Genomic DNA, 23,749 nt, shown 5'->3' on the forward strand with positions numbered 1-23,749 from the left:
TGATTCTTATTCTTTTGATTTCTAATTTTCTTTTCTTAGCCCTTTTGACAAAGTTATATTGGTTTTCAATTTCATCATTTAATTCAAATTTATGGTATTATATTTTTCAATTTTTTCTTCATTGTTTTGATTTCTAAATTTTTTCTTGACCCTTTTTATAAAAGTTTTATTTGATTTCAATTTCATCATTTAATCCAAATTTATGGTATATTATTTTTACCAATTTGGTCCTCATTCTTTCTATTTTTTTTGTTAAAGTTATTTTTATTTTGAATTTCACCCTTTAATCAAAATCTTATTTTTATTTTTTATATCAATTTTTATCCCCATTCTTTTGATTTTTTGGCTAAATTGTTTTTTCTTTTCATTTTCAATACCCATTCTTATAATTGTTATTAATCCTTTTGTATAATTAAAACTATTTGTTTTCTTCCTTCAATATTTGAATGACTAAGAATTGGGTTTCATGTTTTTTGTTAAGATAGGGTGCTTCGGGTCTAATAACCTAAGTTACAGGTTTGAAAAGTTAATTGGAGTTGATATATTTTTTTTTAAATAAGCTTTATAATTCTCTTTGTTTTTTTATCAGGTTATTCTGATCTAATGGTTTGGGCCACGATTTGGCAGGATTTTCCTAGTTATCTCGACCCTGATTAACAAGGTTATAGGTTTGTCATGCTAACTGAGGTTGACCAAGGTCGATTATTTTAGATCCTTTTTTTTTTACCTCATTTCATATTTCTATATTTAATGAGTTGTGAATCAAGCTACACCATTTGTTCCCTTTTTAAAAATATTTTCCCAGGTTATTATGACCATTTAAAAAAAAACATTTTCATCTATTATTGTTGCTTATTTTTTCTGTCTAATTAAAATAAAACCAACTTATTCGATCCAATCGAGTTTATGACCCGAGTTGTAGATTTTTTTCTCCTTTTATAAAACACACTTTGACATATGAACATCATTTTCTTGAGTATTTTTTGTTTTAAGCACAACGAAATTTTTTTTTGTAAAGTAACACAATAGATAAAAATATTTGGGGATATAACACAATTTTACAAGTTGCAGATGGAAACTACGACACGTGAGTTGTAGATACCATCTACGAATTTTATTTTACAATTTCTATCTATGACATGCGAGTCGTAAATGGCATTTGCAACTTTATTCAAAATTAATACCTAAAGCCCTCTTTTTCCCTTATTCCCCCTCTCTTCTTATAGCCATTCGCCCCTCTCCTTTCCCTACCATCACCGACCTTCCTCTCTCTCTCTCTCTCTCTCTCTCTCTCTCTCCACTGTGAAACACACCTCAAATACCACAAGATCACCTCTCTCTCTATAGTTCAAAATTGTCGCCCCCTCTCTCTCTACTATTGGTCAACTGTTTTCTAGTCACAACAACCACCACCAGTCGCCATCACCACCCACATTTTACACTTAGAAGTATATTGAACACTTCCCCTCTATCAATTTGATGTAATTTATGCTAATGTGTGTTAATTTGATTTTATACAATGTTAGGGTTTTAAACCAGGACTTTTTTTTGAAAATTTTAGGGTTTTTTTTTTTGTAATGAGGTAAATTATATATAATTTGTGTTGATAATTAGGTTATTTTGTAAAATAATCAATAATTTGTTGTTGTTGTTGATTGTGAGTTAACAAAATTATTTTGTTAGAGTTGATGTTGATTTAGGTTAAATTATGGATTATATTGAATTGTGTATAAAATAAGATAATTGACTATGAAATACATGATTTTGTTTGATACTTTTGTTATAGTTCTAAAATTTGATGAATGTAGGTGTTCGTCGATTAATTTGATGAATTTAGGTTTTAGTCGATTATGTTACCATTATGGTTTTGTTAATAAATTATGCACTTTGATTAACCTCAAGATATTAATAAATTCAAATTATGTTTTGTTGTGTTGTTTGACAGAATATATGGTAATTTGGGAATATTATGCTTCCATAATAGTATCATTGTCAATAGCGACAATAGTAAAATTATAATGAAGGAAGCCATGAGTTTTTAACTGCTACATTAGACATATCTCTTAATGAGTTATCTAGAATGTTATGTGATCAACTTGGTTGGAATATGTTTGAAATAGAAGTTGAAATTACTTGGAGGATGTTGCAAATCGAGGTCAGTCAATCTCGTGATGTTGGTGTGCCAATTTGTAGTGATGAAAGTGTGAATTTAATATTTAGGTTTACGAGGATTAATGAGATTAATATGCAAGAGCTCCACTTGAATAATAGACCTAAACGAGGAAACTCTTATAATATGGAGTTAACCCAAGTTCAAAGTAACTCTTAAAGAACCACACATGCATCACGAGTAGTTGGTCCATCTAGGTTGGGTGGTAATGCAAGTAGATAAATGTCAGTACATGAAATTGTTAATATGGAACCTTAATTGGGTATGACATCTACTTCATATTGCTATGAAGAATCCAAACCAAGTGACGACAAAGATGACCATCACATTGATAAAGTTGAGGTTGAAGAGGGAGATGAAAAAGATAGTGAAGATGAGGATGTTGAGTTAGTTGAGCCTGTCAATCAATACATGGCTTCCCCTGCTCTTGAATTTGAGGTTGCGAATAGGAATGACCAACACCTATGCAATGACTAGGTTAATATTCATAGGGATTCGGACTAATCAGTTGATGAATTAGAGGTTGGAAAAAAAATTAGAGACAAGTTTGAATGTATTATTGTAGTAAAACAATGGCATATAAAAAATTCATTGCAGTACAAGGTCCATCATTCAACTAAAACTTATGTTTCATTGCAATGTATTCAAGAACTAGTTTATAAAAGGTATTTGTATGAGAGATATCACCAAAAATCTAATTCATGGGAAATCTCAAGATTAAAAAGGTCACACATATATCGGAGCCCTTTTATTTTGTAACGTCATTGTCAAATTGACTCAGATCTCATTGATGAGGTGACGTTGATAATTATAAAGAAAGATTTAACTATAAGTGTTGCAATGATTCAAGGTATTATGGAGAGGGATTATGGAAAATTATGTAAACTTCAATTATTGTTTTTGATTCAACTATATGGATGTTTAATTGTATTGTAAAGGCTAATAATTAGTTGATACAAGACCTTAATGGAGGCATGGTTTGGACTAGAGGAGGTTCTATTGCTTCCACCTGGTTATTGAGGCAGGTCCTGATGATATGTTGATTGTATATATGTAGGATCAACATCGTTCAGATGATATTTGAAAGGGAAATGTCAAGTCTTTAGATTAATATCATTTTTAAATAATTATTGTAATTAAGTATTGTAAATTATTAAATTTTAACTACTTTAATTGTTTAAATAACTAAATTGCTTGATTTTTATGGCAGTGATCCTGTAACACCTTAACATCATACATTGATAGAGTTACGTGAGCATGTTCACCCATTTGTTATCGAGGCTAGTTTTTTTTAGATCAGTTAGTTGCGTAACATACATCTTGACCACACATTAATTACAACTTTGACTTGGCAATGGAGGAGCAATACATACACATTCCATCTAAGTGTTGATGAGATGACACTCATACTACAAGAAGTTGCTATGTTGACTAATCTTCGATGGATGAAGCCCTTGTAACAGGACATGGATGGTTGATTGACAAAGATGTTTTATGTGATCATTTATTACGACCGATGTGTCCAGTCAGTGTTTATAGGGGCAGTTGCATCAAATTGATATGGTTGGACATAAGTTGTAAGACCCCCCAGCATATGCAATAGAGGACTAGTTGATTATGTATGCTCGGATATACACATTACATATATTTAGAAGTTTTATTTTCACAAGTACTACGGACAATGCGATACCATTATTCTTTTTGACACTAACTTTGTGGCTTGTCATGTCAGACAGTGCGAGGCTAACATATCACAGTAAATCCCACTCATGTCCACAAGTTCTACCGGGATGATTTGGATAAACAACATCCACATCAGGTATGAGTTGCAAATGTATTGTATTTTTTTTTTGTTATTTGAACGTGAATTATTTAGTTTTGATTTGTTATCTAATATAAGTCTTTCATATGTTCTGATAGGTTGTATAAATATCATATATAGAAGACTTGATACTTTTAGCTTTGCTTATATGCCGTAAGGGCTCTGATATTTGGTTAGCACAAGTCTCGTTGTATTACTTTGACATTGTTGAGATGCATTGCCCAGATTGGATAATGCGATAATTTGAACTATCTCAGCATATACCAAATTATATTGATATTGATTATGAGCTGCATAGTATTAGTGTTAGGGTAAGCATGAGGGGAATTGGTTGGTGATTCATGCATCTTATCTAAATCTTTAGGATGCTAAGAGAGATCATGTTTTTTAGGAGCAATATCTGAAGATTGATGTAGATACCTACATGAGACAATATATATTCATTACATGTCATTTTATTACACTTACCTAGTCATTTTTCTTAAGGTATCTACGCAATCCAATGCATTATGCGCCCCGATATCCAAGACCAAATTATTTCATATGCAAAATTATTTTACATACAATATTTATTAAATATTATTAATGTTATTGTGGATGATGACTACTAATTAGTTTTTAATATATGTAAATAGATTCATTACTTGATATGAGAGGCTTGGAAAGCAATAATGACTATTCGTGAAGGTGTTGATGAGATATGACATATTGTGGCAAACATTATGCTCAATTTATGTCATAGTGGACTTCAATAGATTAGGGAGATTGAGCGTCTTGAAGTGGCATTAGCGGAAGATGAGATTTTTTATTGTGGAAGTGTTGAGGATGTTGGTCCATCCACGAGCTAGGGTGATATTGGTCCTCCTCACACCTACACGGATGTTACATGCCTCTCCTCGAGTTGGACGAGTTGGGGGTGATGCTCTAAACTCATCCACAAGTGCTCCAGGCCTTTTCACAAGCTGGGGTGGTTATTAAATATAGTTATATGTTATTATTTGTTATGAGAATTATGAATAGATGCATAGTTAGTTTAATTTTAATAAAATGATGTTATGTTAATTGTAGGTCTAATTTTGTTACTTTTGATTGAAGATGTTATGTGTTGTTTATGTGAATTATATTTTGATGCTAACAACTAGTTATTTAAATTTTGGTTTTTTTGGTAAAGAGTTAATGGCAGAAGAAATTGTCACAGGATGTGTCTCTTAGTTAAGTCGCAGATAGCATTTACAACTTGAGTATCGCAATTGAAATTTTCGACTCTCGAGTCACAAATAATGAATACGACTCTCATGTCGTAGATATTGTATGTGACTCTCGTGTTACAGATGTTATCTGGGATTCGATTAAGTGTGCTAGTTTTCTAAATATTTTTTCACTTATGTTATTTTACCAAAAAAAAATAATTAAACTTATGACCAGCTTCTTCTTCCTTTTTAACCATTAATGGGTTACGACCAACTTGATCAAGAGATTCTACAAATGCTTAAAAATCCATGCATGAAATTAGTTAACTTATGCTGATCTTTCCGTGCTAGATATGAAAATCGAATTGAGTTCCTACCTGAATATATTGACAAGCAAGCCACACATTGAGCCATGTTCTGTGGGTGTGCAAATAGATAAATACTCGTGTTCTTTTCACACACACACACGCGCCACCAGGATGCGGTTTGAATTTGATCCTCTGAGTAGGAGCGAAGCCAATCAATGCTTGGTATATTACATAATAAATACTTCTAAAGCTTCTTTCAACTGCTGCTAAAGTTTTAGTGAAAATTTTGAAGGTATTTAAGAATATAATTACAGTTGTTTTTAAAGTAATTTTTTATTTAAAATAATATTTTTTTTATTTTTTTAAAATAATTTTTAAAATCAGCACATTAAAATATTTTAAAACATAAAAAAATTATTTTAAATTTAAAAAATTAATATTTCTTTTTTGGGGTTAAAATAGAGCTTTTGTGAAGCTAGCATCGATCACAACCTCACACAAAATTTGACCCCACCTGGTTATTATTCTTTGCAATGGCTTGGACATGGAGCATGTCGCCATCAAGTCTTAGCTCAGCCGTAGCGATCCACAGTGAAATTCAGCTCACCCAACCCAACACCCTGACCATCCTCATGAGCTGTGATGCAGGATTTTTTTGCATATAGTTTTTGTTTATTTTTTAAGTAAAAAACAATTTAAAAAAACATATAAAAACAAAAAAGAAAACTGTATCAAACACCCCCAAAGTCTTTGAAATCAGATGCCTGCTCTGCTGAATTTCTTCTCATCTCCTTCCTTTTTCCTTGCCATGATCTTGACTTGGCCATATTGTTTTTGTTCTATATTTGTTTCGTGTATAAAATTATGCAAATCCACACTGGGCAACTGTATAGTTGCTTAATTTCCCTACTGTTAAATTACTTCGTATGTTTAAAAATATTTTTTTATTTGAAAATATATTAAAATAATTTTTTATATATATTTTTTAATATCGTTACATCAAAATTATTAAAAAACATTAAAAAAATTTAATTTGATTTTTTTAAAAAGCAAATCCCAAGCAGAGCCTAAAAAACTTTCTTGCACACATTTAAAAGGAGTTACTTGCTAATTTGACATTGTGGTAGCTTCTGTTTATTAAAATATTTTTCTCTTGAAAAAAAAATAAAATTAATGTCTTTTTAGGGTTTTTTATAGTTTTAATGTGCTAATATTAAAAATTAAAAAACATATATATATATATATAATATTTTTAATTAAAAAATATTTTAAAAAAACATCGTGCAACATATTTCTAAGAACACATTTAATTATGGTTAAAATATGGATTTCATTTGAATTTTGAACCATAAATCCCATGCCTTGTGAAGAAATCAAGGGCAATATCAGTTTATTATATGTTTTTGTTTTTTAAAAGTATTTTTAAAATAAATTAATATTTTTATGTTTTTATATCGTTTTGATGTGTTAATATCAAAATTAATTTTTTAAAAATAAAAAATATATTATTTTAATATATTTTTTTAAAAAATAACACTTTAAAATATAATTACTGTAACAACCCTAAAACTTTGGGTGCTTTTTCCTGGTTTTGAAAGTGACTTCGCAAAGGGCAGCGTCACTGTGAGAGTAATGGCAGTAGGGACCAACTACATGCTTACCCCCACACTGAGGTAGAGGGCAGGATCATAGAGGTGGGACAAGTAAAGACTGGATGCGTGGTGCTAGATCGATTTATTTTTATTTTGATGTAAATGATATAAATGTTCATCTTCCTCTTTGTTTAATTATAGAAAAAAAAAACAAAAACAAGTGTATAAAAAATGTATAATTTGCCTTTATCATACTCTTGTGAATCGTATACTTAGTATTTGAAGATTTTTATTTTTTAATTTTCACTATATTATACTCTAGATGAATTAGAAAAAATATTTCATATATTTTTAAATAGTATTGATTATGAAATATTTGATCAAAATGGAATGAGATTAGAAAAATTTCACAATTAATATTATTTAAGAACAAAAAAAAATATTTTTTCTAATTCAATATCGTAAGTGAATTAGAAAAAATGTTTCATATATTCTTAAATAGTATTGATTGTGAAATATTTGACCAGCATAAATAAGATTAGAAAAAAATTTAAAATTTTATTTAAATAACTAATGACTATAATATCAAGAACTAAATAACTTAACACAAATCTACGTGAAAAATCATCAATAAACCAAAATAATAACACAAAATTCAAATTTGAACTCTTTACATCTAAATATTCAAATTATCATATCTTTCTATTTTGAAAGATAAAATAGTTTAATTTTAGTATTTCTAAATTTATTATATCATGAGTTTCTTTTTTTTCTCTCTCTTATTTTTATTTGTCTTCTTACTTATAGTTTTGAAATTAGAAAATCTTTAAATATTTCTTGTTTAAGAAAATCTAATGGTAAAAAATATTCATACAAAATCAATGGTAAGGATTGTTTAATAAAAAATTTAATTTGGGATTTCATAAAGTTTTGGATGACAAAGTTGGAATTTTATTTTGTTAAATTCAGTGTCTCTCTGTCCGGTTTGCCCTCTCAAGAACAAGGTACAAGAATTTATTTTTTATTTTTTATTTTTGTCTCCGAAAAGGACAATTTTGAGTTTTGTCCCCTTTTAAACATAATGTTTTTCTATCTCGTGGCTAGTTTTCCATCCTATACCTTGAACCCAGCGCTACCTCATTCTAGGAGTTCAAGCAATTATAGTAAGAGCCAAGAGGCTCTAATGGTATGAATATTACTCACCGACAATTTATACGGGTGTTTAAAAATGCGGTGTAAATTATATTTTTTTTTTTAATTTAATTTATTTAAAATGAATTTTTTTTTTATATTTTTTTATTGTAATATCAAAATTAATTTTAAAAAATAAAAAAATATATTTTAATAAATTTTTAAATAAAATATACTTCTAATCATAACCGTTATCATAACCTAAAACACATCCTCATCAAACCATAACCGCTATCATAACCTAAAATACATCCTCAGGCCTGGAGCTATCATCCTGTCTATGCATGTGGTGAAAACTCCACAGACGTCGCAATTATGTTCTTTTCGCGGTAGTTTTTGTTTTTTTTATATTAAAAAATATTAAATTATTTATTTTTTAAAATATTTTTATATAATTTTAAATATTAATTTTAAAGATATGAATATTTTTTAAAGATACAGACACCAAACTCAATACATGAAAAGTTAAGAGTATAGGAATATTTACAGCTTTAAATTCCCTTTGCACACATGCTTGACTTTACTAATATGGGTTCAAGAACATTAAGTAAAGATGAAAATCAGCATATGATCATTGAATACATTGAATAATTCAGAGAACAAAATCTAGGAAAGCCATGGGAGAGGACTCGCTTCATCCTCACACTACCAAGAAAGTGGAAGATGCATGAAAACAAGCACGCATCTTCATATTCAGAGCTTCATTCACATCTAAGCATCTAGCTCTGGAAAATTTGCCAGGAAGAATCATCACAGAGGAGGATTATCAGCAAACTAACCGAAACCCTTTTTTATATATCTACTTCTAATCAAACTATTATATATGAACGCAAGTTTAAGCACTTAAAATTTGAAATAACAAACAAGAGCCTACTGCAATACAAATGACGCTATGTTGATAAATGCCTCCTTTACATGAGTTTCTCCAGTACATGGAGGCAAAAAAGAAAAGAAGAGAAAAACAAAGCAAATTACATTGCATCAGAATCGATCTTTAAGACCTGGGCAGTAAGTGCTGGAAAAATCATATGTGCCGAGCACAAGAATGTACAGCTTTCACCTAGAATGTATGTCACGGCTCTGAGGATGGCCTCGCTAGATATTGTTGCCACTCTTCAGGCATTCCCTTTCTTATCCTCAGCATCCTTATTGCTGCACTTGTTAGGGGTATGGCAAGTATGTCATAATCTTTAGGGGCCTGCGAGAAAAAAGAGTAAAAGCTCTTCATGAAATATTTCTCATGTTCGGCTAAGTTTTACGTTGATAATCATTGACAAAAGTCATCTGGTTTTGGTTCATAATGAGAAAGGAAACACCTTTACATGCTATTCATAGCCACAACATGTGATATCCCAGCTTTCCATGGACGAATACTTGAGTTGCAACCATTTATTATTTACCAGAACTAAATAATACCTTGGGGACCTTACTCAGCTTCATGTTTGCTTCCTCTGGAGTTTTTTTACCCTTCTTTGAGTTGCATTTGGCACAAGCAGTAACCTGTTACAGGAGGAAGCAAGCCACAGAAACTGTGAAGAACTTCCTCAATGCCAAAATGTAAATCTTCATCAAAGTGTTTAGTCTTCTATTGGTCTTCCATATTCTCCATACATTATACGGCCATCTCTGTAGCTTATAATATATGTGTTCCAATTGTAATTAACCCGATGAGGAAAGGGTAAAGCACCAGTTTGAAAATTAACCAACTGTTCAAACATATCATAAATGCTATCAGTACAGATACTGGATCATGCATACAGAAAGATCTGGCAATTAGTTGGAAGATCGATCGTAGCAGCAACAACTACTTACAAAGTAATCCCAATAAGTTCAAGAGAATAGATTAACACAAAAAAGAAAGTCGAGGACAATCAAGCAGCTGTTAGATTGTATTCTATTTTCATCAGTGGATAGCTACTTTTTCAAAAAGCCATAGTTCCATCAAAATAAAAGTTTTCCTAGACTTACAATATATGAGTATCTTACCAGATTTTCCCATTGCCATTCGCCTCCTTGTGCGGTTGGCAGAACATGGTCAATGGTCAAATTCTCACGGGAAGAACAGTACCTACTCGTAGGGAAGCATTAAATTAGACACTAAGAAATAACGCATTGACATCGTGCATGCCACTAGTATATTTCTTCAGGAAGCAACAAGAAACTGTGGAAACAAAATAAAAATCTGAAAGAAGTACTTCCAGGTGATGTGGATCACAATATACTTGTAAATCCATCAAAATGCCAAATACTAATTTTTCCCTCTTTTGGTTTTAAGTGAAGAAGAAAATAATCTGTGATGACAATGAAAATTCTGATATGCCTTCGAACCCTATCGTGTCCCCACCTGACAACATAGATGTGATCTTTATCGACAAGAACTTGTTGATCAATATCCACATTTTACACACCAAAAGGATCAGATGGCTAGTAAATGGTGAAGAAAGAAATATAACTCTGGATGTAAAATTGAGATTTTCTGTCATTAACTAACAATTTAAACCTTGAGCGTGTTTTCTTCACTTCCTAAATCATGGACTTTGGATCTGGGAGGTGATAACACTCAAACAAATTAGAAGTCGTATGGTATATATTGATGTCGAGTAAACTGATTAAACAAATTAGAAGTCCCAACGTTCTTACAGAGATCAAATCATCATCTAACTAACCAGAAATACATGCAGGGCGGTTTTCAAATGAGCCAATTCATATGGGACGAGGGCAAAATCTACTTCTAGGAAATGAGCTTCCAGAAGCCATTTGGATGGAGTTTCTTGTTCAAGAATATATGTAAATTCCATCACACACAGCAATTCAGTGTCTGTGTCGCAATAGACTAGACTTGAACTAATATGTTGCAGGTTACTTACTGACAAGTATAGTTGTCCCGATGAAGTATATTCTTTCGACTAAGTTTGCTTCTGAATATTCTTCTTCTCTTAACGACCTGCAATAGATGTGGAACCTGAAAGCAGAAGCTTAAGATAAGCTTGAGTGGAGTGGGATGCAAGTAAAGCAGCAGAAGCTTTTAGTAAGAAAAAGGTTGGAGGTGTTTGAGGTGAAAAGAGAAAATGATGAGAGAACAGAAATCTATCTAGGAACTGCAAGAGGATGGCTGGTAAAAGAAAAATTAGATCATATGCAGTCCTCAAATGCCTACCCTTAATACAGCTGGAATGTAAAAGGATCCGCTTGGGGAATTTACTGCCTGATCATAATATTCTAGTACATCAGCCTGGAAACAGAATGGTAAAGAATTTAGAAACCGAATGTAACACACGGCTTATATGCAGTTGTGATAAAGCGCGAGTTGAGCAATGTGGTGGGCATTGTTCATCTAAGAAATAAAATGTTTTGAGTGACAATAGGTTTACAGGTATGAGGGGAAGTGGTATTGCTTGAGAAACAAGTTAGTCAAAGCAATATCATATCATGAACCAGAATGCTTCTCATGCATCGCTGCATCCTACATGATCATTCTTTGATATGCTAAAATACTAATTTGTGTTGTCATGTTCACTAGGTTTCCTTGTGGTTGATACAAAATTTGCATGAGAAAATAATGGCATAAGCTGCAACCATGAACTAGAAACTGTATATGACTGCTGTTAACATGTCTAAGTGTATTAGTTTTACACATCAGGCCAACCTTCTCCATGAATTCCAGACACATGGCACGCTTCCAGCACACAACATTCACTGGCCTGGTGCAGGACAAGAACAGTCAGATCCATATACAAATATCTTATCTAAATCTTTCTCAATTGGTAGAAAGAAAAACTAAAGGAAAAGAAAAGTGGTAATTGTATCAAGCACTTCCGGAAATGAACTTGCAGCTTCCTATCCTTCTTTCCTGTTCAGTGATGCTGAAACGAAGTGCGGAAAGGAAGGAGGATACGGAAGTTATTTGGAAACTCCCAAATTCCCAATCAACAAAGAAAAATGGGGTCAATAGGACAACGAGCCACTAAGATATCTGCAGAAGGCTATTAATCATGCACGGGCGAGCGGTTTCAAGAAACATGTGTTGAATTCAGCTTTAACCAAAAAGTTGTTTTTGCTGCATACTTCAAGCTGTGACCATTCGAATCTAATTTTCTTCGATGAAGACTACACTTCTGATTACAGGTCCACAAACACTACTACTCATTCCCATTCCATCCTGGGATTCTACCGCAAAGGCAACGCTTTAATGCTAGATATTCATACAGATCACATTTAATTGATTGATGAACCTAGTCAACAAATTAAATATATATATAAAAAAAAGAATACTAACCAAAAAACAGAAAGAAATATTCATATTAGAATGATGAACCAGGTCAAACAAACAATTAATAAATCGATACACACACAAGTGAAAATTAAGAGGTGCTTGCAATCATGTAAATAGAGAGAAATAAGGTACCTGTAAGAGATATCCAAGACAAGGCCTCTAAAGCAAGCCAATTCATCCCTCTCACTGTCATAATCTTCATCACTAGCCTCGCTAACACTTTGACTTGCCACTGTATAAAAATGCTTGGATTTCTTGCTCAAAGAAGCAGTAGCATATAACTTTGTACAATTAGCACCAAGAGACCTGATCTTTCTCTTCTGGGTCTGAGATGATCTCAACCCACCAAGAAAATCATTCCCAAGAAGCTTACAGTGAGTCCCATCATTGTTAAACAGCAACTTCAACCGACCTTGTACTGTAAATTGAGCCATCAACTACTACTCTACAGTCTATATATACTTCAAGAAACAAAAAATACTGCTTTGTTGTCTGTAATTTTCAAATGCTAATGTGGGAACTCAGAGGTTACTACTATTCTTGATTGCGTGGGAACTTTCAAGGTTTTGGTTTCTTGAAGTAGGAAACTTTAAAACAAGAAAAGAAAAATCTTTCTAGAAAAAAAAAAAGTTGCTAATTTACTGGAAAAAACCGTTGCCACATGTTATCACACGTGCCTAGACGTTCTTTTCTCTATACCTCAAATATCTTCTTCTTTGAATCTGGTTAAATTTACAAACTCGCAATCCTTTTTGCTTCTTGATTTTGTTCAGTGCAAGAGAATCTCTCTCTTCAGATTTTGGACTGTATTTGTCAACTAGAAAGTGATTTCTTAGTTTATAGTTAGATAATCGTCCCTTCTACATCTTATGTTGAATTAAAAAAACAATTATCATAAAAAATATATATATTTAAATATTATTAATGTTTTTTTTAAAAAAAAAACATTTAAGTTAAAATTAACTCTATATAATCCGACTTAGTAGATTTAAAAATAAATAACCAGTAAAGATATAATTTATTTTAAAATAAATATTAAATATTTTTTTATATATAATATATTAAATTAATTTTAATTAATCTACCAATTTGCATGTAAACTATGATATCCTAAAAAAAATCAAAATAAATTATAAAATTTAATTTTTAATAAATTAATTCAAAATTAAATAATAAAATTAGAAAAAAAATCATTGCAGCCACAGTAACATTTCTAGTACAGGCTCTCTTGGACTTGACATTGAAAAAGAATCGAGCAACAAACATCTGTGATGCCCTTAAACACCTCTCCAAACCAATAGCAACTGCCGTACATTTAAGTTTCAAAGGCATCCTAGCTAAGAAACATGAGTAGTGGTGGTAATAAAGAAAGAGGGAGAGGACAGAAACACAGTTCGTGTCAAAATTGGAACGAAGTTTTTAGCATTAAAATCATCAGTGTAGTCCGACAGGCTAAAACTCAAAAACATGTTATTCAGTCCCCCGTCCTCCCTCCCTTGCAGCTCTTAATTACACCTCACGCAAGCACTTTCCCCCAATCACACCCACTTTCTTTTGGTGGGCAAGTGACTAAACAAATTAGAAGACGGCAACAGAACCAGAGCCAAGAGGGCTGTGCCCTGGCTTCCTGGCTTCACATATGCACACTTGAATCCACCCCATCTGATACTATCCACAACACCACCAAAGCCCCATTTCAAATATAAATCTGCAACCCATCAAAAAGATACACAGATTAGGCCTGATAGAATTAAATGATCCGAAATTAAGAGATTCGAATAATCAGATATCGAAGAGAGGTCAAGAGATGGCAAGGTTTACCATTGCTGGACTTTCCTAAACTCTGTAAGGACAGGGTATATGTTTTCAAAGGCTGTGTATGTCTCATCTCTCACCTAAGATGTTGAACAAAAAGAACTATCAGCTACCAAACTCTATCAGCATGCAGGTCAGAGATAGTGAACATGAGATTTTGGATTTACCTTGGCTCCGGTGATCACAATTTTTCCTGAGACAAAAATAAGAAGCACAATCTTTGGTTGTTTCATTCGATATATTAAGCCTGGAAAGATTTCAGGTTCATACTGCACAAGTCGAGCACGAGATGTCAGGTTCATATTGCATGGCACATCCTTTGGGGTTCATACTTGCACAAGTACAACATAAGAGTTCTAAAGTTCATGCTAAAAGAATACAATTCAGGTGGAAGCGTGTCTGTATTTGAGATTGTGGTTAAAGGTGTTTTTCAAAATAACTTTTCACTTGAAAATATATTAAAATGAATTTTTTTTTCCAGATTCTTTTTCTATTTTTAACATCAACACATCAAAACCATCAGAAAATACTAAGAAAATCATCAATTCGATGCTTTTTCAAGCTAAAAACACCTTTAAAAAGCATCCAAGAACATAAGAAGAAGAAGCACTCCCAAACACACCCAAGCTCTGTTTGGAAAAAAACAGCTGCTGAAAGCGTTTAGTTAAAAAGAGATTCTCGCTGCATGCCTCAAACTCCGTTGAGCAAAAAGACCCATACATGTAAAGGTTTTTAAAGCAACCGTCTTCCTGCTAGGGCACTAAGTTCAACAGATTATGGTTTTTACTTACACTTGAGAAAGCACCATGGGAGTATGCAAGCCCTTCAAGTCTGATGGGGAACTTGACATCACACGAGCCAACAATATTCTGAATTTTAAAGTCCTGGCAGTTGCAATGAGGAAACGTAAACACAAGGGGAACTTCAAAAGACAACAGCACAAAACTAACCAGAAGAAATTCAAGAACATGCATACATATGTGTTGTATCTGTGTGTGTGTGAAATAGAGAGAGAGAGAGAGAGAGAGAGAGAGAGACCTTAAATTTGGCAGCAAAGCCAAGCTTTTGGATAATTCGTGCATACTGTAAAACAAAATATTCATTTTTGAATAAGAACCATGCCAAAGTAAAAGCATTTCAGGGAGAAACATGCAAGTCCTGTTTTACTTATCAAACACATCTCCATTACACTTCAGTCTATAGTATTGCTCATCTATGAAAACCAGCAGAATGCATTTGTTTGTTGGAGAATACTACAAGAAAATGTTCCACACATGATGGATACGAAAAGGTTGCCAGAAGTTTTTCCAAATGATGGGTACTCATGTGACAACAAAAATTTTTAAATCAATATCTAGTTGTGATATATTGTTTATCAAATGAAAGACAGAAATCTAGATTAGTGTTAGAAGGAAATTTTTAGAGACCATCCTGAAACAAAAATCAAAATTTTGGATTCAAGTTTTCTATTCGAAAAGAATTCAAATTAACATTAAATCTACTTTCCTTCTTTGTGAAAAGATTTTTTTTTTCAAACAACATTACTAATTTTCCTCAAATAAGAAAGCCATACCTTTCTAGCAGCAAGCTTTGACTGTTGTTCGCTCTTGGCACCTGTGCACACCTGATACGGCAGGAGAAAAAAAAAACTCTTTCAGACAAGGGGCTGCAAGAGATCACCAGAATAAGCTACAAGGATATGGACCGGAATTATTTTGTTTAAATGCACCCCCCCTTTCCACCATTCACTTTTGATATGGACTAAACATTTTATAATCCATTGTAACGCTGGATCAGTATTTAATCAGCATTTTTAGACTGCCTAAATCCCTCATCACTCCCAATTCTTCATTCCAATCACCATTCCTCATCAATGCATCCACGAGTATATGCTGAAGAAGGTAAAAAATCTCAAATAATCATCCCTTAATTTAACCTCAACAGACATGAACACCACCTTCTGCAAATACACTTGAATATTATCTAATTCTTTCCTGTGTTGCACACGTAACTTTTAACATCTTCATCCCAGCTATGCCTGTTTATGAATGTGCTACTTCTTCACTTTCCAACACCCATTACCATAGAGTATTGCAGGTCCAGTTATAACTATGTATAATTTATGCTTCAACCTAATAAAGATTTTTCAATCACATAACACTCAAGTCATGCTGTTCCATTTCAATCAACATTCTTCGAAACCATTGGTAATATAACAAATCTGCGTAGCATAAATTTGAAAGTAACAAGCAATATACAGCCATAAATAAACGTACTTTTCAGAGGCAAATAACTCACCATCTTTCCAGATGCAAAAATCAATGCTGTAGTTTTTGGTTCCCTAATCCGCATGATGACGGCAGCAAAACGCTGGATGAACATGCATAAAAGATGAGGGATCACATAGACCTAAAACGACAGAGCTTGTATCAGGAAGATTATCAAACACAGGCACACCTTGGGGTTGTATTCTGCATTACGGGCTTGCAGGGCAATTTGCTTAAGATCCAGCCTGCAATCTAAGTTCACAGTTGAAACAATGTTCCTAGAAGCACAAGGTTCAAACAAGAACAGTTAAATGTCATAATTAACATGGACTACCCAGTATTGAAGAATCATTTTGTAGGAAAAGAAGAAGAAGATGGTGAACCAAAAAAGAAATGGTGCACAAAAAAGACAGTGGAGTGTCAGATCTAAATATGGTCAACAAAGTCAACTCTTGACATTTGTCTTCAAATTTAGCGGAACAAAGTCAAAGCCAAAATTGAATGTGAGAAAAGAAGCAGTTTTGTATAATCTCTCCAATGCATAACAACTCAATTCCTTTATCTGAGCGCCATTCCTCCCGATACCATATTAAAATTTTAAACTACAACTTGTAAGAAGCAAGACTGCTTTATTGTCATGCATGATTTAAGCTGTGAGGTGATGTATCAAATTTACACAAGCACCTCTCTCCAACTAACTAAACGAGACAGGACAAGAGACATGATTTTAAAACTTTTTTGGCAGCCAAATGAAAACTAAAAAATGTTGTGAAAGCCCCTCAACTTCCTAGAAAGTTGCCTCTAGCTCTAACAGAAGTAAATATGGCTCAGAAACTACAAAGAAACAATGGACAATTATTTGGCAGTTACAGAAAAATTGTATTTGTCTATCTCATATATTTATTTTTTCTAATTGTAACAAGCATATTCTAACAAGTAATATAGGAAACCGTAATGCTGTATCAATCAAAGGTAAACAAAATAGAATCTGGAACTATGGCCTAGCAAAGAAGGATCCATGATTGTGTGAGGCGTGCAATTTTCTAATAGGATCCGTCATATGATTTAAATTCTTTCTTATGCCTCCAAGCTGAGACAAGCATAAACTTGTTTGACTCTACCTGTAAAATTCTCTTTGTATTGTCAAAAGCTAGTTAGTGAACAACTTCCTATTGCAAGAAAATGCAAGCTTCAACTTTAAACTTCATTCAATATGAAAAATAGAACTCAAAAACACATAAAAAAACCTACGAAATGAACAAAAAGAAAAAGGCATGCTGCTTAAGTTTATTATTCAATAAAAGGTTCATTTACAACTGCACATCAGCGAACAAATCCCACTTCTTTAATTTCGCTTCTCATTTACTATACTTTACAGCCATCAAACAAAAAGTTTCTTTTTTCCTTTGATTACTACATAAGTCAACATACCCAGCTCCACCTCTGAAGCCTTCCCCAATTTAACCCTAAACCTGATCACCGTACATCAAAAACACTGTACAGCCTTCAAAAATCTATTACAAACAACATAATCGCACTTTCTTTCTTCTCCTTCAATATACAAACATCACCTCTAATACAACCTTCTTTTAAGGAACATCAAACAAACACAACTGCAATCAAACCCAAAAACGCAAAGCTTCCACAAATTCTTCATATCACCTAGGTCAAAAGACACATGTAGGCATGCCCAAAAAGACAAAGATAGAACAAATAGCTCTCATTTATTGAAAGAAAAAAAATGGAAAAGGGAGACTTACTGGAGGATGGGAACAATGCCAGAAGGATGCTTGGAAAGATCCACTGGCTGGCTACCTTCCAAGCCCCCTTGCTCTGCCATTTCTTCCTTTTATTGTTACTCACTACCCCAATAATCCCTAAAAACACCCACAGAAAATCGATTTGTTTATCTGGGTTCCTCCTTTTCACGCCTAAAAGCTGGATCTTTTATGTGGATTTGTCCTTTCACACCTAAAAATTAGACTTTTATATCTGGGTTCTTGTTTTAACGGGTAAAAATCGAGTCTTTTATATGGGTTTCCGTTATCACAGCCAAAAGAGATGAATCCAACCTTATTAATGAATGAAAAACACAGATCTATCCAAAAAGTTCAATTTTTTTACCTTTTATTCTCAACCCAGTAACCCAAAACCCCTCAATCAAGCCGAAAATAAGGCAATTCTAAGTTTTATTTCAAGATTAGAATCCACATGTCGAGCTTTAAAAGAAAACCTCTCAAGGAAGATAGTGAGAGAGAAAGAGAGAGGGAAGAATTTAAAAGAGGGTTTCTTTTATAGGTTTTGATTTTAAAAGAGAGAAATATATATGTGAGGAATTTGAGGTTCGTGTTGTTTTGGGTTTGGATCTGGTCTGGACTCAAATCCTCTGATTACGAGAGAGAGAGAGAAAGAGAGAGAGAGAGATAAGAGAGAGGCAAGCAGGTGATGTTGCTGGTGGATGAGGAGGGGACTTTTGTACCTTCGCTAGGGTCATTTATAGGGTGACTGGCTCGTGGGAGCCTGATCCGGTCATGGTCTGTGGTTACCGGGTGGTGCCGGTTGGAGGGGTAAGCTTGGGATTTCATAGAGTTTAGGCTGAGTTTACTGTTTTAGCCTCCGTGTGGGGGTTGCTTTAAGGGCGATAGGCTGGGGTTTTGTTGGGATTTTGAAGGGGTGATGGATTTCGGACACGTGGATGGTGAGATTGGGGTGAGTGATGGATTTGTCGGGATGTGGGTCCCAATTGATGATGATATGAAGCATCAGCATCACGCCGCCCATGGTGAAAGTGAGGCCTCAAAACCGATGCCTATATAAAAGCCTCCATCCTACTGTTTTTCTTCGAGGGATCCCATTTCTTAACGTTGGGTCAACTTTTTAAAAGTATTTTTATTTAAAAATATATTATAATAATATTTTTAAAATATTATTTTTTAATATTAGTATATGAAAATAATATGAAAATATTTTTAAAAAAAATTAAATTAAAAAATTAATGTTTTTTAAAACACAAAAAAAACAAAAACTTTATTATTTTATCAACACTTCTTCAATCTTTGATAAAGCCTACTTCCTTTTGTTTTTTTTTTTTTATTATTGAAAAACATCATTTTACATTTCTTTCCATTCTAAAGGCAAGAGTCTAGAATTTAAGATAGAGTTTGATTTTGTGGTTGGACTATATTTTTAAAAATATATTTTTTTATTTTTAAATTATTTTTTATATTTTTTAATCGTTTTGGTATATTAATATTAAAAAAATTAAAAAAAATATATTTTAATACATTTCCAAGAAAAAATAGTTTTAAAAACAAATTCTACCGTAATCGTAAAAACATTATTAGACAAATAAAGCCTAAGTATTCGTTCGTTTACAAAGTACACTATGTAATGCACCGCATAAATAAACAGATCATGAAATTAAAGTTTTGTCTTTTCTTAAAATAATATTAATTTGATTTCACATGCATATGAAGCAAAAAAAAATTTAGTCAATGTAAAAAAATGTTGGTGTTGTTCATGATTTTTTATCATTAATTTTTTTAAAATATATAAACTAAATAGTTGATATGTGTATTCAATAAAATAAATTAAAAATTATATGAGTCAATAAATAATAATAAATATGTTAATTTCAATGAAAAATTGAATTGAAAAGCTAAGATAAAGATACATATTAAAATATATGATCTTATATTGCTGAGAGCTCTTAAAAAAATTTATTTAATTATACAATAAAAAAATATTAGAAAATAAATAATTTAAATTTCATTGAAAAAACAAATCTAGTATAACCCCTCCTTTTATTATTAATAATTGTTTTCAACAAAAAAGAAAAACATATATTTTTTTTGTCATGGGTTCTTAGTTTAATAAAAAAAAATTGAAAAGAAATACAAGAAATATAGATATTTGTTTCTCTTTCAATATTAATGAGAAAATTACTATCAAGATTTTGTATACAGTGGTACTAGATAATTAATTACTGAAACGAGTAATCTTCTTGAAGTTTATAAAATGGTTTTTCAAGGCTTTTTTTTAGTGTGTTTACAATTTGGAGAAAACAATGTTAACCTGTAATTACTTTCCAAACTCATTTACCGGATCATTAGACCGAAAGCACCTCACTTGAAGAAATCACGAAGCTCAATCTCCAATCAATCAAATATTAAAGTATGGAATTAGAAAAGAAATTAAACTATGCAAAAGGATCCAAAACATAAAACAACAATTAAAAGAATGAGGATGAACATTGAAATAAAAAATAAATTAAAGGATAAATTAATTTTTATGATTGAAAGGTGAAATTGAACCAATAAATATTGAAAGATGAAATTAGAAAAAGAAAACTATACAAAAAGATCAAAAACAAAAAATAACAATTAAAAGAATGAGGATCAACATGGAAATATAAAATAAATTAGAGGACAACAAAAAGTTTTGATTGAATAGTGAAATTGAAAAGAAAAACCAATTTAACATAAGAACCCAAAAGAATTCAAAAGAATGAGCACTAAATTGAAAAAATAACATATAAAAAATTAGGATTGAAATATAAAATTAAATATAAATCAAAATTTTACAAAAACATTAAGAACAAAAATTGAAAATTAAAAGAATAAGAAACGAAGTTGAAATCCTAGTAAATAACGGGGTAACTCTAAAATTTTGCATACTAATGTGAATTTTGAGTAAAAGAGAGGGAAAAGAGAGAAAACAAAAGGAAAGAAAGCACCACTGGCATCGAATTGTCACACCAACTCCGACACATGATGCCTTAACAAGAAAAGAGTGGAGCAGAGCTTTTAATGACACGGTGAAAGTTGTTGTTTGGCTGCTGGGAGGTACCACACACGTCGTCTAATGGGCTCGGATGCCTCCTACTCGCCAACCATATTTTTTAATTATATTTTATATTTATTCAAATACTGAATTCCCCTTCAATTAACCTAATAATAACAGGAAAACCAATGTGAAAATACTAAAAAGTCCTTGGATTTCTAGTTTCTAGTTTTTTGCTTTCAATAGTATTTGGTTGTTTCATTGTACTCTTAACATATAAAAAGACTTATTTATCCCTAATCAATTTTGTAATGATTAATGAGCTTTATAAAAAGAACTTAATGAGCCTTTTGGTGGGAAGGTTAATATTGTCATTAAACTTTTTCAATGAATAATGCAATTGAGTTTGACTAAACAATATTTTTCTAAGAGTTTTAGCTTTTGTTAATGTGGGTTTTCATGTGAAAAAATATTTAGGGATCTAGCACACTTGATTGAGTCGTATATAACATGTGCGATACGAGAGTCGCAGATATCAATAATCGCATTCTTCATCTACAACTTTAGAGTTGCAAATGCCAATTGTGACACTCGAGTCGCAAATGTTATCTAGGACTCAAATAAGAGACTCATCATGGGGCAGTTTCTTTTACAATTAACTATATCCCTAAAAAACCACAATTCACACAATTCAATTAACTAGTTTTCCAACATCAAAATATAATTCACATAAGCAGCACATAACATCTTTAATCATAAGTAACAAAATTAAACTCACGATTAACATAATATAACATTTTATTAAAATTAAACTAACTGTACATTTATTCATAATTCTCATAACATATAATAACATGTAATTATATCTAATAATCGCCTCAGCTCGTAGAAAGGCCTGAAACACTTGTGGACAAGTCTGGAGCATCACCCCAACTCGAGGATGGGTCTGCAATATCTATGTAGGTGTGAGGAGGACCAATATCATCCAAGCTCATGGATGGACCTGAGATGCTCATGAATGGGCCTGAGATGTTCGATAACGGGCCTAGGATGCTCGTGGACAGGCTTAGGACACTTTTGAATGGACCAACATCCCCAACACTCTCACAATAAGTAATTCATCTTCTGTTAATGCCACTTCAAAATGCTCAGACTCACCAACCTCTTGAAGTCCAACACAACATAAATTAGTGTGATGTTGGCCATAATATGTTCCATCTCATCGACACCTTTATGAATAGTCTTTGCTGCTTTCCAAAGCTCTCGTACCAAGTAATGAATTTGTATACATACATTAAAAACCAATTAGTAGTTATCATCCATAATAACATTAATCTGATATTTAATAAATATTGTATGTAAAACAATATTGCATAGCAATCAATTCTGTCTTGAATATCATGACGCATAATGCATCGGATTGCATGGACACCCTGAGAAATGTGACCAGATAGGTGTAATGAAATAACGTGTAATGGACATATATAATCTCATATAGGTATCTATACTAATCGTCGGATGACGCTTCTAAAAACATGACCTCTTTTATCATCTTAAAGATCCATACAAAATGCATGAATCATCAACCAATTCCCCTTGTACTTACCCTGATGACTAATATTGTGAAACTTATCACCGATATCAATATAATCTAGTATATGTTGAGATAGTCCAAACTATCGCATTACACAATTTGGACAATTTATTTCAACAATGTTAAAGCAATGTAACGAGACCTGTGTTAACTCGTAGATTTGAGTGGGATTTACCATGAAATGTTAGCCTCACACCATCTAACATGACAAGCCAAAAAGTTACTATATTTTTTTCATTCAATTTATATAAATAACATGTTGATTAAAATCAATTTTATTTATTATTACTTAGAACAAATGGATAATGGCTTCTAGGTGATAGTGTCAAATATATTATTCCCCCAACTCTCTAGACATCTGATATGAATATGTTCTCATAATCAGAGCTATATTTATCAACATTGACAATTTTATATTAGTATTTAAAATGTCATTAACTCTAATAATCAAAGAATTTAAAATTATTATACCTGAAGAAATAGTAAACACTTGACAATTTGTCTTTTCTTTTTAGATATGATTTATATTATTGCTAGTAAAGATATGCAAGCATGACCCCTATAGTTGTAATTAAGAATGGCTTAGAAATCCTTAAGCAATGTTAGAAAGAACAACGGTGTTGCATTGCCAGCAATACTTATGAAAATATGACCTCCAAACATATGTAATATATATGTCTGAGTACACATAATATTTTGGTCATCTATCGCATCTATTGGGGGGTCTTAAAACTTATGTCCATCC

General features: G+C 32.1%; 1 protein-coding gene across 1 annotated transcript; it reads right to left on the minus strand.

Annotated features, from left to right (window-relative positions):
* Window positions 1–9,405: 9,405 nt before the first annotated feature.
* Window positions 9,406–19,088, minus strand: LOC7453590 (uncharacterized). The gene is given in 17 exon segments (XM_052449484.1): window positions 9,406–9,471; window positions 9,690–9,979; window positions 10,260–10,341; window positions 11,141–11,235; window positions 11,431–11,505; window positions 11,920–11,974; window positions 12,679–12,964; window positions 13,028–13,108; window positions 13,111–13,133; window positions 14,368–14,441; window positions 14,529–14,630; window positions 15,153–15,245; window positions 15,400–15,444; window positions 15,935–15,985; window positions 16,660–16,731; window positions 16,819–16,906; window positions 18,389–19,088. Coding segments are annotated over 16 exon segments (1,431 nt in total). The 5' UTR covers window positions 18,469–19,088; the 3' UTR covers window positions 9,406–9,471; window positions 9,690–9,850.
* Window positions 19,089–23,749: the final 4,661 nt, after the last annotated feature.

Source organism: Populus trichocarpa, chromosome 19, assembly GCF_000002775.5.
Source record: "Populus trichocarpa isolate Nisqually-1 chromosome 19, P.trichocarpa_v4.1, whole genome shotgun sequence".
Taxonomy (NCBI): Eukaryota; Viridiplantae; Streptophyta; class Magnoliopsida; order Malpighiales; family Salicaceae; genus Populus; species Populus trichocarpa.